The sequence below is a fragment of the Rattus rattus genome, chromosome 10 (assembly GCF_011064425.1).
Source record: "Rattus rattus isolate New Zealand chromosome 10, Rrattus_CSIRO_v1, whole genome shotgun sequence".
NCBI classification, from domain to species: Eukaryota; Metazoa; Chordata; class Mammalia; order Rodentia; family Muridae; genus Rattus; species Rattus rattus.
This window is the reverse complement of record NC_046163.1, coordinates 6,042,242-6,058,699: the sequence shown is the minus strand read 5'-3', so window position 1 is coordinate 6,058,699 and position 16,458 is coordinate 6,042,242. Positions and strand designations below refer to the sequence as shown.

The following is a 16,458-nucleotide window of genomic DNA, read 5'->3' as shown; positions in this document are numbered from 1 at the left end:
CCTGGAGTTCGACCCTACCAGAAATCAAAACCAGTCCGGCATTGTGGTTTTCACAGTCATTCTAACTATTTGGGAGGAGGGGGCAGATGCAGAAGCAAGGGCAGAGGGGCAGAGGGGCAGAGGGGCAGAGGGGCAGAGTGGCAGAGGGGCAGAGGGGCAGAGGGGCAGAGGGGCAGGGGGCAGAGGGGCAGAGGGGCAGAGGGGCAGAGAGGCACAGGGCACAGGGGCACAGAGGCAGAGAGGGGCAGAGAAGGCCAGAGAAGGTCAGAGGGAGAGACTTGCTTGATCCCAGGAGTTCAAGGCTAACCTGCACCACACAGAAAAACCAAGTGTCTTTAGAAGTGAGTAGTATTTCATTTTAAATACTTAAACTAAGATAGGACTAAATTCAGGTAATAGTTACTTGAGTAATGAGTGACATCACAAAGCTAATTCCACTTTTGACTGGTGTGTGTGTGTGTGTGTGTGTGTGTGTGTGTGTGTGTGTGTGTGTGTGTGTGTGTAAGGTAAGTACCAAAAGTATATTAAACAACAAAAAATGTGTAGAATCCAATGTGAATCCAAAGCTTCAGTATGGGTTATTCTAAATGTATAAAATATCACTTCAAGTCTAGTTAATTTGATTGTGTGTGTGTGTGTGTTGTGTTGTGTTTTATATAAAGTTTTAATTAAAAAGACTAAATGTTCAATTAAAAAAAATCCAAACACTCATTCCATTTCCAGGGACAGAATTTCTATAGTCAAAGCATATACCATATGCTTTCTTATTGTTGCTCTTTGTGTTAGATTTCTCTATTCTCCTGCAATTAACCACAGGAAAAGCTAACCCAAACTGGGGACAACTATTTAGAAAGTAAAAATAAATATCACCATGTTTCAATTTTTTAAAAATGTATTTCTCTTTTGAGCTGTGTAAGCTGAAGAACTGGAAACGTGAAAATCCCACCTTAAAAATAATTTAGTTGGCTGGGGATTTAGCTCAGCGGTAGAGCGCTTACCTAGGAAGCGCAAGGCCCTGGGTTCGGTCCCCAGCTCCGAAAAAAAGAACAAAAAAAAAAAAAAAAAAATTTAGTTGCAGGCTATTTCTTTTGAAAATATTTTTAGTCTTAGTATTTTTGTGAATGTGGATATTTTGCCTTCATGTAAGTCTATGCACTGTGTGCTTGCCTGGTGCGTGGGGTCAGACGGTAGCTTTACATTTTCTGAGACTGGAATCCTAGACGCTTGAGATTAGCCATGTAAATCTCTGGAGAGCAGCCAGTGCTCTTAAGGGCTGAGCCATCTTTCCGGTCCCTAGACTTTCTACTGAAAAATTGCCTAGCTGGGATGATTTAATACTAATTTAAAAGGGTTAATATTGAGTTATATGTAAAGGCTTGGGAACACAGCTTAATGGTTGGATCCTTTGTAAGATGATGTTTTCTCGGCACCACGTAGTACCACAGGTCCTTAGAACACCTCTACAGGTTAGCACTTTCTTTATTTTTCCACTTTACATGACTAAGGAAATAAACTTCATAATAGTCAAGCGAGTTTTACTGGTTAGAATTTCTGATCATGGATGGAAGGTGATTTCCACAATCTTAAAACTGAGACAGAGTGTCCACCTTCAACCATAAATATTGCCTCCATTTCACGCCGAATGTGTGATTTTTTGTAGTGCGTGTGTCATGAAATACGTAGACAGACTTCTCTTTCCACCAGAGCTGAAGAATGATGGAGAGCCTTGTTTTCCTATCTCAGGTCCCTGGGGAAGGTGTGCAGGTGACTGCGGACCAGGCGGAACCCAGAGTCGCGCCGTGTGGTGCTTTCACATAGAAGGGTGGACCAGTCCCATGTCGAACTGTGAAGAGAGCAGCCGACCTCCGAAGGAAAGGAGCTGTTTCCGCGTGTGTGACTGGCACAGTGACCTGTTCCAGTGGGAGGTTTCAGACTGGCACCGCTGCCTGCTGGTTCCTGGGGCCCAAGGAGAGCCCAGGCCTCGGGCTGTGGAATGCGTGACCGCGCAGCACGGTCTACAGCACCGGACAGTGCGCTGTCTTCAGAAGCTCAACAGAACCATGGTGGCCAGTGAGATCTGTGAACACTTTGTTCCTCAGCCTCCCGCAGAGCAAGCCTGCCTCATCCCTTGCCCCAGGGACTGTGTGGTATCTGAGTTCTCCCCGTGGTCCACCTGCCCCGAAGGGTGTGGGAAGAAGCTGCAGCATAGAACTCGTGTGGCCATCGCACCCCCTCTGTATGGAGGTCTGCAGTGCCCAAATCTCACTGAGTCCAGAGCCTGCGAGGCTCCAATTTCCTGTCCTCTTGGGAAAGAGGAATATTCCTTCAGCCTTAAGGTGGGACCATGGAGCAAGTGTAGACTCCCTCACCTTAAGGAAGCCGAGCTCGGCGGAAGCAATGTCCAGGATTTTAGCTCTGATTCAAACGAGCAAGTCACCCTAACACATCAGAGTTACAAAGCACAGCACCACTCCCAGCCTGGGGCTATAGAGATAGGTTTCCAAACCAGGCAGGTGTGGTGTACCAGAAGTGATGGAAGAAACGCCCTGTTAAGGTAGGATGTCCTCCCTGCTTGTCTTTCCTTATCTAGGGCATTGTAATGAGCACACCCGTAAGGGTTCTTTGTGATCCCTAGAAAGAGAAAATGATTGTAATTTGGTATTTTAAAAGCTTTTGTTCCATTTAAATTTTCCACTTCTATTAGGAACGTCAGACATTTCACGGTGTAAGCAGCCAATGTTTTAAACTTTTGTTGCACTTCTCTTGTTGTGTCTGTCTGTCTCTTCCTCTGTGTATGTGTTGATCTCTATACGTCTCTGTATTTTTCCATCTTCCTCTCCTACTCTGACCTGTGTGTGTGTGTGTGTGTGTGTGTGTGTGTGTGTGTGTGTGTGCACGCGTGTGCGTGTATATGTCATATATGAAGAGGGCAGAGGACAAACCCTAGCAGGACTAGTCAGTTTTCTCCTTTTACCATGAGGGTCCTGGAGATATTTTATATTTTCAGGCCTGGCAGCAAGTGTCTTCGTCCACTTAGCCACTCGCCTGCCTTAAATTCTTGTGTGGTTACTAGCACCATCCATCGCACAAAAGTTAAGTCTTTCATTTCTACGATTCATCCCAATATCCATAAATATAAACAGAGGACTTTAGTGACTATCATAATAGAACTAAATGGTTTTTATGCTAAGAAATCAGCTTTGCTCCCAGAGCTGAGATATAAATATGTCAGTGTTCCCTGCCTTTAACAAGGCACCTGCGGTGTTCCAAGTTTATTTCTGTTTTCATTTCTCTACTACACTTTCTGCCGTTAGAGACATTCTTGAATGTCTGAGTTGAATATGATTTTATACGGGTAATATTGTTAGAACATAACCCAAGTCTGCTTTAGTTTTTAGTACTGCTTAATCGACAATAAATGCTTACATGAGCAATAATTAAAATTTCTTTCTGTATAGGGAATAAACTCTTAAAAGCAACCATTTGGATATCAAAATTGTATAAACGTATTCCTTTAAATATGTAGACTAAGACATCATGAATAAGCTCATAGAACCATGCTGAAAATGTGGTTCGTTTTCGTTCCTGCTACTTAAATGGAGGTGTTAGTAAATTTTGACACCCCTCAAACACACACAATCGAGATACCTCCCAATAATATTTAAATCGCCAAATAGTGCAATGCTATTCGCAGCCGTAATCACCATCATCAGTGCCTCTTTCTTGAGATCACAAAGGAGGCCTCCCTTGTGTGGTAATGTGATGGTGGTGTGTTCTCCATGGCACTTCATAGGTGTGGGCACACATGTGTATGTGTCATATATGAAGAGGGCAGAGGGACAATCCCTAGCAGGACTAGTCAGTTTTCTCCTTCTACCATGGGGGTCCAGGAGATACCTTATATTTTCATAAAAAAATTAGATTTTTAATACAATATATTCTGAGCATAGTTTCTCTCCACCAACCCTTCGCAGTTCCTCCCTGCCTCCCCTTCCAACCAGCATTCTTATTCTTTCTTCTTAGAAAACAAACAAACCTCTAAGGCAAGCTTCATTAAGGTAGAGCAACCATAAGTAGAACTATTGTTTTATTAGACTTCTTCTCTTGCCGTTTCATGGTTTGATTTGCAGCATCTACCTGACAGCTCATGGCTGACTCCGACTACAGTTCCAGGGGATCCAGCACCTCCACACAGACAGGAATGCACACACAATTTCCAATGAACATAAAAGAAATAGACAGATTAAAAAAAGAAATGAAACAGAATACTGTTAGTAACAGCTCAGCCTGGAAATGACAATATGATAAAATAATCTTTTTAATAAAAATGTATATAATAAAATATATATCTATCAGCTTTCTTTTTGTTTTATTCTTTCTCTTCTTTGAAAATATATAAAAGGGAGGAGAGGCCCTTGGTCCTGTAAAGGCTTGATGCTCTAGTGTTGGGAAATACTAGGGCAGTGGAGTGGGGAGTGCATGGGTGGATGGGAGAGCAACCTTGTGGAGGCAGGGAAAGGGGAGGTGGGATGGGATGGGGGTTTTTGGAGAAGAAACAGGGAAGGCAAGTAACATTTGAAATGTAAATAAACAAAACAGCCAATAAAAAATTTTAAAAATTAAGATATTTAAAAAAGGAAAGTACATTTTTGATACAACATATTCAGAGTATGGTTAAAAATTATAATAATAATAATAATAATAATAATAATAATAATAATAATACACAACGAATGAGTCAGAATAGTACTAACCAAACAGGAAAAAAAAGAACAAGAAGGATGAGAAACACATGTAGATGCAGAGACACATATGTTCTCATACACGGGAATCCCATACAAATACAAAATTGAAAGCTATAATACACACGCAAAGGATCTGTTAGGTAAAAAGAAAGGAAGAAAGAAAAAATAGAGGGAGAAAGGAGGGAGAGAGAGAGAGAGAGAGAGAGAGAGAGAGAGAGAGAGAGAGAGAGAGGGTCCCTGATGCTCTGACACACATTATGAAATGAGGACTCTCCAAATAAGCCCTTGGATGCATTTTCTGTAGGCTGTCTACTGCTAGGCATGCTCCTACCCTTAGTGCTTTGTTTTCCCAGAGAGATTCCCTTGGAGAAAACTCATTTTCATTTGAAGGTGTTTATTACTTGGGTTAGGGGTAGGAGGCATGGGACCACTTTTATCAGTGCTAGGGCCCCCAGCAGGTGCAGGCCCATGCAGGCCCTGTGCATGCTGCCACAGTCTCTGTGAGTTTACATGTGTATTGGTTGTGCTACAGTTAGAAGACTCTGTTTCCTTGATGTCCTTCATCCCGTGTGGTGACAGATTGGCTTTAGTTTTAATAGTGGGCTTCAGTTTAGTGTAGAGTCACAGCATGGAGTTCCCAGATGCCTCTTCCTATTCTAAATCAGTTCCAAGCTTGTTTGCATTTTGGATGATACCCTTGTCCTAACTACATTATACAATAAATACTTTTGTCTCCCTGCTCAATTCATATGTTGAAAATCTAACCTGGAATGAAGGAAGGTCTGGGGGTAGGTATCATTAAGGCAGGAAGGTAGAGCCCCCATAAATAGGATTATTGTTTTATTAGACTTTTGTTCTTGCAGATTCATGACAGTTTTAGTGTTTAATCTCTTAGAAAGATTACTACCAGAACTTGATTGATATTCTACTCTGTGGCTTCCAGCCCGAGCTATTACTACCAATATTCTGTTCCATTTTGTGTTTATCTTTTAAATTTATTTTATGTGTATAGGCGTTCTGTGTGCCTTCTTGTCTGTGTGAAGGGATCCCCTGGAACTGTAGCCATGAACAGCTGTGTGCCAACATGTGTGTGCTGTGAATGAACGGAAACTTGGTCTCCTGGAAGAGAAGTCAGTAATCTAAACACTAAGACCTATCTCCTGCTTCCACATTGTTTCTTTAGATATGTATAGTGCATTGCACTTCTGTTATGGTACCGTGAGCCTCACTAAGGGTTCCCATAAAGAGATAGTATGGTTTAGCATCTGTAACGTGAGTCGGTTCATTTCTGTGGTTAGAGGTAGGAAAGCCCTGAATCAAGAAGTGGATCAGTTTGTTTCCTCATAAGGGTTCTCTTGCCAACCTTTATTCCTTGTCCTGGTGTGAGAGAGAGAGAGAGGAGGAGGGAGGGGGAGGAGGGGGAGGGGAGGAGGAGGAGGGGAGGAGGAGGAGGAGGAGGAGGAGAGAGAGGAGGAGGAGGAAAGGCTGCATATTCAGGATCCTTTGTTTGAGTGTTAAGTCTAATCTCTCCTTCATGCCCAAGTCAATTCTCAAAGTTCCCAATGCTTAAACAGGAGTTTAAGTCTCAATTTAAGGGTATAAACACACCATGCACTTGGTGGTAATTGTTGAACTAAGGCCAATATTAATACATTTAGAGCCCAGGGCTTGCATCTGACTTCAATCTTCTTATGGACCATGGATTGGACAATTAGAAAGTTGCACTATCTTCCATGACTGACTCTCACTCTCTTCCTTCAGTGTCCTGGGGGCTACTGTTGCTTTTATTGTCTTCCAACTTAGGTTTTTCAGAATGTCACAGAGCTGACATTATATCCCATGTAGGTTTTTCTGATTAACTTCTTTTCAATTACCAGTGTTCACTAACATTCTTTAATGGGCTAGTCATGACTTAGTCCAGTGGTGTTGATGATAGCGTGTGAGTGGTATTTGTACATGCCTCTGCCCACCCAGAGGCCCGAGGACGATGTTAACTCTCATACCTTTGAAAGAGTGCCTCTCACTGAATCTTGAGCAAGGCTGTTAGCCACCAAACCCAGAAATTCTAATGTCTACACTACCAAGGAATTGTGTATGTGTGTGTGTGTGTGTGTGTGTGTGTGTGTGTGTATACGCCTGCCTAGGTGTTTGCCCCTTTAATTTTAGTGTTTGCCCCATAGGATGCTCCCTGTGATTCTTGGAGCTATGATTCTCTCTATCCGTTGTTAATTCTGAGGTATCTGAGATAACCTTCATGAAAGGCAACATTCATGGAAAAAGGTCCTAGGGGCCAAGTCTTCCAGGAGCTTTTAGCTGTCCACACTGTCCCTTGATCGACAACTGTTAGAGTTTCCTGCTCTGGAATGGCTGCAGGGCTAACTTCAGCTTCTGCTTTTTCTTCAAAAGGCTGTGTTTTGTTTTCCTCTGCTACTTGCCTCTCCAATTTTGGGGTCAGTTAATCGCCTTTCAACATTACTTCACGATGGATCTAAGAAGGATGGTTGTTTGTCCGTCTGTGCTACTTCTATGTCCAAGTCCCTTTTCTGCCTTGATGGACACCAGAAATTCCCGAGATCTGTTTAACATTGAAGGCAGCATATTGAACAAGAGCAGCCCTCTCCACATCATGTCATGAAATCATATCTCGTGAACATTCGTTGTATTTAATCATCCGTGGTTCTGAGAGGCCTCATGTACTGCCATGGCATGATCAAGCTGCTAGGAAGGATGGTGTTAGTAAGGGCATTTCTGCAGCTCCACCTTCTACAGCCGAGACAGAGAGTTGCCACTGGAAGCCGTTCACCCTTCTGGGTGACAGAGCTGTCTTCTTTCTTCCCTACTTGTGAAACTGTGCTGGCATTGTCTCACATGAGTTTGATGGAAAGGTTGAAATACATCTTCCCAAAGAAGTGCCTTTCTTTCCTTACTTCTTCCTTCCTCCCTTCCTCTTTAGTTTTATATATGTCGTGCATTAATTATAATTAACTATGAATTGGTTATATAAAGCCATTTTCACACATGTGTAGAGTACATTTTGATCATTTGCACCCTCCCTTTCTGCCACTCTTCTCCCTTTACTCCTGATGATTCCTGTGCTCTTTCTATAATCCACATTCAACCTTCATGTCCGGTTTTTGTTTGTTTCTCTCACTCCATGAGTCTAATTACAGTTACTGCAGGAAATGGGTAATGGGTTATTTACAGCAGCCTGGGCTACTTACCTGTGACCATACCACTGAAAAAAATGTCCCTTCCTCCCACAGCAACCATCAACTGCCTCTCAATCCTTAGGGAGGGGTGGGGATTGTGAGTCCTCCCTCTCCTATGATGGAATATCAACAGGCCAGTCTTAATGTAGGTGATCACAGCTGTGGAGAAGGGTTACAGTGCCCTGGCCATGTCATGCTACAGTACATCACGGTCCCCTAGGTGAACCTTTACGTTTCTCCTAATCCACGTGCTTTGTCTAAATGTAAAAATCTGCTTTTACTCTCCTCTGCGTCTGGCTTCAGTCCTGCTGCTTTTCTGCTGGTCTCTGGAAGGCCGCAGGGTCAGGAGTGTCGCATTTCATCTATTTTGACTGTGATACCTGTTAGTTTTTGTGCCTACGGCATAGGAAAAACCTGTCTCCGCTTCTGTAATGCGGTTCCTGCAGGGCTTTGCTGAAAGTCACTTTCTCGGTCTAGGACACAGCTTTAATGGATGCCCTTTGCTGGCCATCACATCGACCGCCCTGTCCTTCAATAAACTCCCCCAGCGATTTTCCCTTCACGTCATATCTGCAGCAGAGACGCAGGGCATGGTTCTCCCAGCTGTCCTGGGCCCAATCATTAATTCCCCTCTTGGATTTCTGTCTTTCTTAATGATCTATTTATTTCCTTTCTTGTGTATGGGTCTTTTACTTGCCTGTGTGAAAGTGTATCACGTGTGTCCAGTCCTCACAGAGGCCGGGACAGGATGTGGGATCCATTGGAACTGGAGTTAGAGATGGTTGGAGCTGCTGTGTGGGTGCTGGGTGCTAAACTTGGGTTCTCTGAAAGAGCAGTAAAGGTTCTTAACCACTGAGCCATGTCTCCATTCTCCAAATCTTTTGGTTTTAATGGTCTCATCGCACCTCCTACTTTTTCTCCTTTATTCTGATGAGACTGTCTTTCCACTTCCATCATTCCCTTTAAAATTCCTGTCAGATAGCCTGTCAGTCCTCTCTCTATAAATGGCTACTGGATTTCTGTAATACCTTAACTGATGAAATGGAAAGGTCTGTTGTTCTTTTGTCTTTATTTTACCTTTTATTACCAGAGTAGAGGTGGATCTGTGTTAAGAAATAGGAGTTGGGCAGCGGTGGCACATACCTTTAATCCAAGCACTTAGGAGGCAGACAAATATAGATCTGAGTTTTAGGCCAGCCTGGTCTAGAGAGTGAATTTCAGGATACCAAGAGTTATACAGAGAAACCCTGTCTCAACAAAAACATTGATTAGCCTTAGCCAGGCAGTGGAGGTGTATGCCTTTAATTACAGCACTTAGAAGGTACAAGCCAACCCGGTCTACAGAGCAAGTGCCAGGACAGCCAGGACTTCACGACCAAAACCAAAACCAAACCAAACCAAAACCAAACCAAACCAACCCAAACCAACCCAAACCAACCCAAACCAACCCAACCAAACCAACCCAAACCAAACCAAACCAAACCAAACCAAACCAAACCAAACCAAACCAAACCAAACCAAAACCAAACCAAACCAAACCAAACCAAACCAAACCAAATCAAACCAAACCAACCAAACCAAATCAAACCAAACCAAACCAAACCAAAACCAAACCAAACCAAACCAAACCAAATCAAACCAAACCAAACCAAACCAACCAACCCAACCAAACCAAACCAAAGAAAACCACAGACAAACAAACAAACAAACAAACAAAGGAACTACAGAAAAAGCAAGTGTATTCATTAAAAACAACCAATAGATTGTGTGTGTGTGTGTGTGTGTGTGTGTGTGTGTGTGTGTGTGTGTGTGTGTGTGTAAAACTCAAATGAATTTATTTAACTTTTATTTTGATCCAGAAAACATTTGGTCTGGGCATTCTTTTAAGACCCATGCTCATTTGGACCGTAAAATTTTCAAACCACTTTAGTTGAATAAATACATATGATATCTCTGGAGAGGAACAGCTGAAGGATGATATATTTCAGGATTATAAAAAGAACCATCACCTCAAAATTTCAGATCTAATTGCTACTTTATTTATTTTTATGTGTGTCTCCACTCTAGTTAGAAACACATTTCCCCTCCCTCTTCCTCAACAAACATAAACAAACCTTGACTGCATTCACACCTTGTTTTACCCATTTGTTCTTGGAAAGTTCCCGAGGGCCTATGATTTCCTCTTGAGTTACCAAGAACAAGAGTGGAAGATAGTTATTTTTTTTCACTATATCTTTACTTTCAGATCTGTTTTTCTTCCTCATCCATATTAATGTAATTTAATTTTTAATGTACTGGACATAAACAAGGTTTTGGAGAGTGTTTTGCAGGTGCTGTGAATATTAGTCCTCTTTCTCTTGGGCGGGATATTTGGCAAACATCATGAAACCGAGCTCACTTAGAGACCAGTTTTCGTGTTGGCCTTTAGTTTGGAAGAAGGGTAAGGGCAGGAATCACCCATCGTTATTGTTCGGCAATGGCTCATGCCTCGGTACTTGTTTATGCAGCTGAGAAGACATTCAGCTCCCTCACATTTACACTTATTTCCTCTTCTTCGCCACTTGTTTCCTTACTTCTCTTTTGTCAGTGATGCATGCATGATAAATATTTTTAAAACAACAAAATTGGACCTTGATATTTAAGTTTTTTTCACACAATAAATTTTGGTCATTTTGTTCTGCTCCCCCAGTTCCTCCTAAATCCTTACCAGGACCCAATTTCGTGTTCTTTCTGTACCTTGATTTTTCAACTGAGTAAGCTACATTGTGTTTTTTAAGAGACAAAGAGGGGCCATGTGCCTTTGAGTGGGAATACACTCCTCCCTGAGGTTGCCTACACTTCTGCTTTGTTTGTTGGTGACATCTTTTCTCCCTCCCTACCTCTTAGAATTAGAGATTTGCTAGTTTACCACATTGGAAGGATGGATTCTTCCTAGCTCTTCTTTTGTTTATTCCTCTCATGGAATCGATTCTTTACTACCTAATCGTTGGGGTGGTTTTCTTCCTCAGGATACAACATTTGTTCATGTGTGCTTTGCAGGGCTGGATGGATGTCCTGAACCGCTTTCATCTTGGAATAGCCTTATTACTTCATAAAATTTAAAAGATAACTTTACTAGACAGAGAAACATTGGATGGAAGTTATTTACTTTTGGGGCTTGAAATATATCACTCCATTCATTCTGCTGAGAGCTGATGAGCAATCTGTTATCGCTCTATTGTTACTGTCCTTTTATGTAAGTTGGCATTTCCTTTTCTACTTCTTCATATTGCCATGTTTGCTTTGTATTTGGACACCTTGACTATGACATTACACGGAGAGACGATTTTCTGGTCAAGTCTATTTGAAGCTCTACATGCTTCTTGTATTTGGATGTCTGTTCATTTCTCAAAGGTGGAGTATTTCTTGTTGCCCTTCCATTGAAACCACTTGTGGGTTTAGTCATTGCCCTGGCTCCTTCTCCTCACCTGATGTAGCATTGTGGTAGCCTTTTCAACAGATATAGGAGCAGTTAGAAGTTGTTGTAATGCTCACTGTCTTTACATAACTGTTTTTAATCTTCCTATGCCATCCAGTATGAAATCCTTGCCCCTGCTTTATGTGTTCTAGTCATGGTGTTTCACTTGTCAGTTTAATTTTAATTTTATTGATTGAGATTCATTTCCAGCATGTCTGTTAACATCTATTTTTCTACTGTATGACTTCTTGAGCCTGTTTTTTATTATTGTATTATTGTAAGCATGTCTTCTGAAGAATAACTTCCTAGACATATAGTGAAAAGAGAGATCTATACAAATCATGTTAGATATTCCCATTTTTTTCCTTCACAGCAGCATTAATGCGTCAAGATTCCAAATGTAATTACTTGGGCCAAGTACTTTTGATCATTAAAAATAACATTCACAGGTAGCAATGATTAAAGTCTCTAGAAAGGAGTAAAGGGGGACATTGTTATACTACTGGGAGGGAGGGAGGGACAGAGGGAGGGACAGAGAGGCAGATTAGACAAATACACAGAGATAGAGGACAGAAACAAATAAAAAGAGAGACATACACACAGAGACAGAAAGACAGAGACAGACAGGCTCATACACATAAACACAGAGAGAGACAGAGACAGAGAGACAGAGTGACAGAGCGACAGAGAGAGAGGCAGGCGGGCAGTTAGGCAGACTCTGCCCATATTCTGTCTCCGAGAGTGCCATGCAGGGGTAACGCAAAGATTAACTTTCTTTCCTTCTCCATGTGTTTGGAGAGGGGTTGATGTGGAGGAAAGGATTTCAGCTAAGACCTAACCATTGTCACCCAAAGGTGAAGCCAAAAATAGGCTTTTAAAATGTAACCATACCATCTAATAAATCCATGTTTATAACAGCAGGAAGAGTTTCATGGTTGTGAACTAAACCCTGAAGATGAACTAGTCAGCAGCTAGTTAATTTTAGCTGTGACTGCTCTCTCATTTTCCTGTTTTCTTATTTAGCCATCTCTTCTTCATGAAGTCCTTATGGCTTTTTCTTACCTCAGCACCTTCGTCGTTACACACACCCCCTACTCTGTATCCATACGTCATTCTTAGTATTCTGTCTGAGAAATTTGGAGAAGATAATATCTCTTATACCCTGCAACTTGTACTACATTTTAAATCTCAGCCGGATAATGTTTCTAGTGACAGGAAATGATCATAATACTTCACCCATTCCAGTGTACTATGATATCACAGCGAGGATATTCCTTCTGGAGAATTTAATGCCTCAGTATATCCGCACACTTGCATCTGTGTCTACAGAGCAATCTCTGTTCCCTAGGAGCAGCCAAGTAGCACATAAAACAGAAGTTCGTACTGCTATTTCAGCATTGCAGGGTGATTCTGGGTTTATTATCTACTGAAAAAAATTTAAATTGTATGTATCGTAATAAGAAATTAAGAGGAATTTTTTTATGGTTTGGTTTCATTGAGCATTAGAGAGTCAAAAGCTTGGCACTCCACACAGTGTTGCATGGTTACTAAACAGCGAGCTTACTTAGGTCAATATGTTTTTAAAGTGAGAAATGCATCAGGTTAATTTGGTAAGAAAGAACGTTTAAACAATATTCAAAAAGTCTCAGGAAAAAAAAAAAGACTTCCAGTCACCCTAAGTGTTTTTCTCGGGAAGTTAAAGTCACTTTGCATTGTGGAAATCACCTTCTACAAAGTGTTGAGAAGGTTCTGTACATAACTTTATTGTGAAAATCATTTTTTGGATTTTTTATTGGATATTTTTTATTTGTTTACATTTCAAATATTATCCCCTTTCCTAGTTTCCCGTCCATAAACCCCCTATCCCAATCCCCCTTCTTCTATGAGAGTGTTCCCCAAACCAACCACCCAGCCCTTCCTACCTCCCTGCCCTGACATTCCCCTACACTGGGGGCCGGGGAGTCTGACCTTGGCAGAACCAAGGGCTTCTCCTCCCATTGGTGTCCAACAAGGCCATCCTCAGCTACATATGCAGCTGGAGCCATCGGTCTGTCCATGTGTGCTCTTTGGATGGTGGTTTAGTCCCTGGGATCTATGCTTGGTAGGTATTGTTGTTCTTATGGGGTTGCAAACCTCTCCAGCTCCTTCAATCCTTTCTCTAATTCCTCTAATGGGACCCCTTTGTCAGTTCAATGGGTGGCTCAAGCATCTGCCTCTGTATTTGTCAGGCTCTGGCAGAGCCTCTCAGAAGACAGCTATATCAGACTCCATTGAGCATGCAACTTTTGGCATCAGCAATGTTGCCTGGGTTTGTCAGAATCTTATAGTGGCTAGTGAGGATCATTTGCAGCCATGTTCTTCAACCTTCCTAATGCCATGACCCTTTAATCCAGTTCCTCCTGTTATGAAGATCCCCAGCCAAAGTTATTTTTATGCTACTTCGTAACTGTAATTTTGCTACTTTTATGGCCCATAGCCTAAATATCTATGTTTTCTGGTGTTATTTCGGAGTCATGACCTACATACATATTGATCACCATTGATTTAAAGTGATGCTCTTAACTCTCTCAAATTTGCAAGGACCTTGGTGCATGCAGGCTTTCTTTTAAATTGTCATCCTCAACATATTTTGGGTGTGTGTGTTCCTGTGTGCCTAACAGAAGGCAGGTATCAAGTCAGCAAAATAGACACATCGCATACAATCTCCTGGTCTGTCTTTCCTTGGTCCTACCACAGTTCTCCATTCTCATTTTTATTTCTTGGTGTTATTGTCATGATATGATATTTCAAATGTTCCCCAAGTTATAATCTGGTAGCTATAGAAGTGCCCATTCCCTTGCTTTTATGTCACAATTTGAGTAATCTGCTGCTGTGTGGATAGCAGGGTTTCTTGAATGGAGCAGCCATACTTTGGAATAGCCCACTGCATCACCAGGATCTCCAAAAATGACTTCTTAGTTGCAGGTTCATTGCTGCAAAAATTCCTTTTGACCATAAAGTTACTTTGGAGGTATTAAATTCTATAAACTGATATTGTGTAATTTAGAACAAAGTGAAAAAAATTGAAAAAGGTTTTCAATTAAAGTCTTTCCTCATACATTTTAATTACTTTAATCCACACTTTTTTAAACCATGTATGAAGTAGATTTAAATGTAGGGATGTAATGATTTAACAAAGTAGATCATTTTGTGACTTTTGCAAGGCTTTGAGTCATGCAACTTTTCAGATTTCCAGTTAAATACAGCAAAATGAACACAACACATTTTTCTTCTGTATTCTGGAGCCCTGTTTAAATAATAGCAAATGAATGCAAGAGTAAACTCTCAAGGTAAAAATGGAAACTTTCCTTTATGTGGAAGATACATGGAGTGATTCAATTTATACACATTTTGCATTAAGCATATTCTGTGTGTTTGTTACATTTCACATCCCTTGGCCCATGGGAAAGTATTTCATTAAGCATGTTTAGGCCAGTGTCCTGAGTGACCCTAGACAAATTTCACTCCCTCCTCTTCTGCTTTGAAGGGGACCTTGGAAGCCACAAATGTATACCAGAAGGTGAATCTTCAAAATTGACAACGAATGCGGGCTGAGGCTAGAAGAGTAGCTTCACCAGAGTAGAACAACCTGCTACAGACTTTCATAAATAAAACCAACAGAATAAATACATAACTGGGGTAAAGGGAGATGGTTATTTTGACAAAACATTGAGATGTGGGCTTTCTCGGTTGTTCCAGCTTAGCCTATTCTGTCTTAACACAGGCTCCTTGAAAGCATTGGGGTTTACAGGCACTAACTAGCACACAGAATGCTTCCAATGACACATGCACAGAAAATAATCTCTGTACCTGAAGAATGCAAGCTATGTGTGTTAAGTATTGTTCTGTGGTCCTAACCGTCTAGTAGAGATTCATAGTGTTGGCAAGAGTATTCTCTTCCCTAGTGAATCTCTGTGTTGGAGCTTAATGGTAGAATTTCTAACTAATATGCAGAAGGCCCTGAGTTGTATCTCTGGTTTCATAAAAATGAAAAAAAAAGTTGCTTTAGTCATCATTTATGAGCCACATAATACACATAGGCACCTGCACTCACACATGCAAATGCATATGTACACACTCATGTGCACACACATGTACACACATGAGCACACACAGACACACATGCACATGCACACACTCACACATGCATGTATGCACACATGCACATACCACACACATGCATGCACATATCCCTCTATACCTAAAGCTAGGGATGGGGCATACTGGTCTGGACAAAGGCAAACTGAAAGGTTAGGATTGGGGAAGACTCTAGGGAAATGATCTGGTCATTGCATGGTCAGTTGATGGTGATGTCTACCCTTCTGATGAGAACCATGTATTTCTAGACCAACAGTATTTACTGATACAACTGTGAAGCTGTATTATTCTGGATCTCTGTTCTACCCTTATATGCATCTGTGTGTATGATGCCATTTTTTAAATTTGATTGGATTGGAAGACAATTTCACTAGAGTCTAAAGATAGTTTAAAATCTTAAAATGAGGAAAGGACTGGAGTTTCTTAGGGAAATAACATGCATTTTTACCTGCTTCTGGAAGTTTCTGTATTCCTTTGCTTGTGGACCTGTATCATTACAGCCTCTGCTATCCTCAAATCCCATTCGACTTTCTGTCTGTTCTTTGAGGCTGGCATTACTCTCTGCCCGCTTGGATCTTCATAATGGGATTCTTACATTAACTATATGTGCGATATTCTCTGGGCATGTGAACTTGTATGTTCATAGATACACTAAGAAACAGGGTGTGGCGATTAAGGGAGTTTTCGTCACCCTAGCTGTATGGGCCAGGTCACAGATCAGGAAGTCTGTGTTATCAACAAGTCCTTGGTAATCTGGAAAATACCAAAAACTGAGGGCAGACAAGAAAGAAAAAAATGCCAATGCTTCTGATCAGAATGTGCAAGTTACTTGCTGAAGCAAACCACAGGTCTAATCTCAAAGAGAAAAAGTGACGGCTCACTCTAGAGCCAAACGTGAGAGACCACGGTC

The 16,458-nt window shown here is 41.5% G+C and overlaps 1 protein-coding gene across 1 annotated transcript in view; it reads left to right on the top strand.

Annotated features, from left to right (window-relative positions):
• Nucleotides 1–16,458, top strand: part of LOC116911550 (thrombospondin type-1 domain-containing protein 7B) — an 852,321-nt gene that overhangs the window by 301,787 nt on the left and 534,076 nt on the right. Inside the window, exon 3 of the mRNA XM_032915540.1 lies at nucleotides 1,744–2,554. Within this exon, the coding sequence (XP_032771431.1) occupies nucleotides 1,744–2,554 (811 nt within the window). The remainder of the gene's footprint in view (nucleotides 1–1,743; nucleotides 2,555–16,458) is intronic.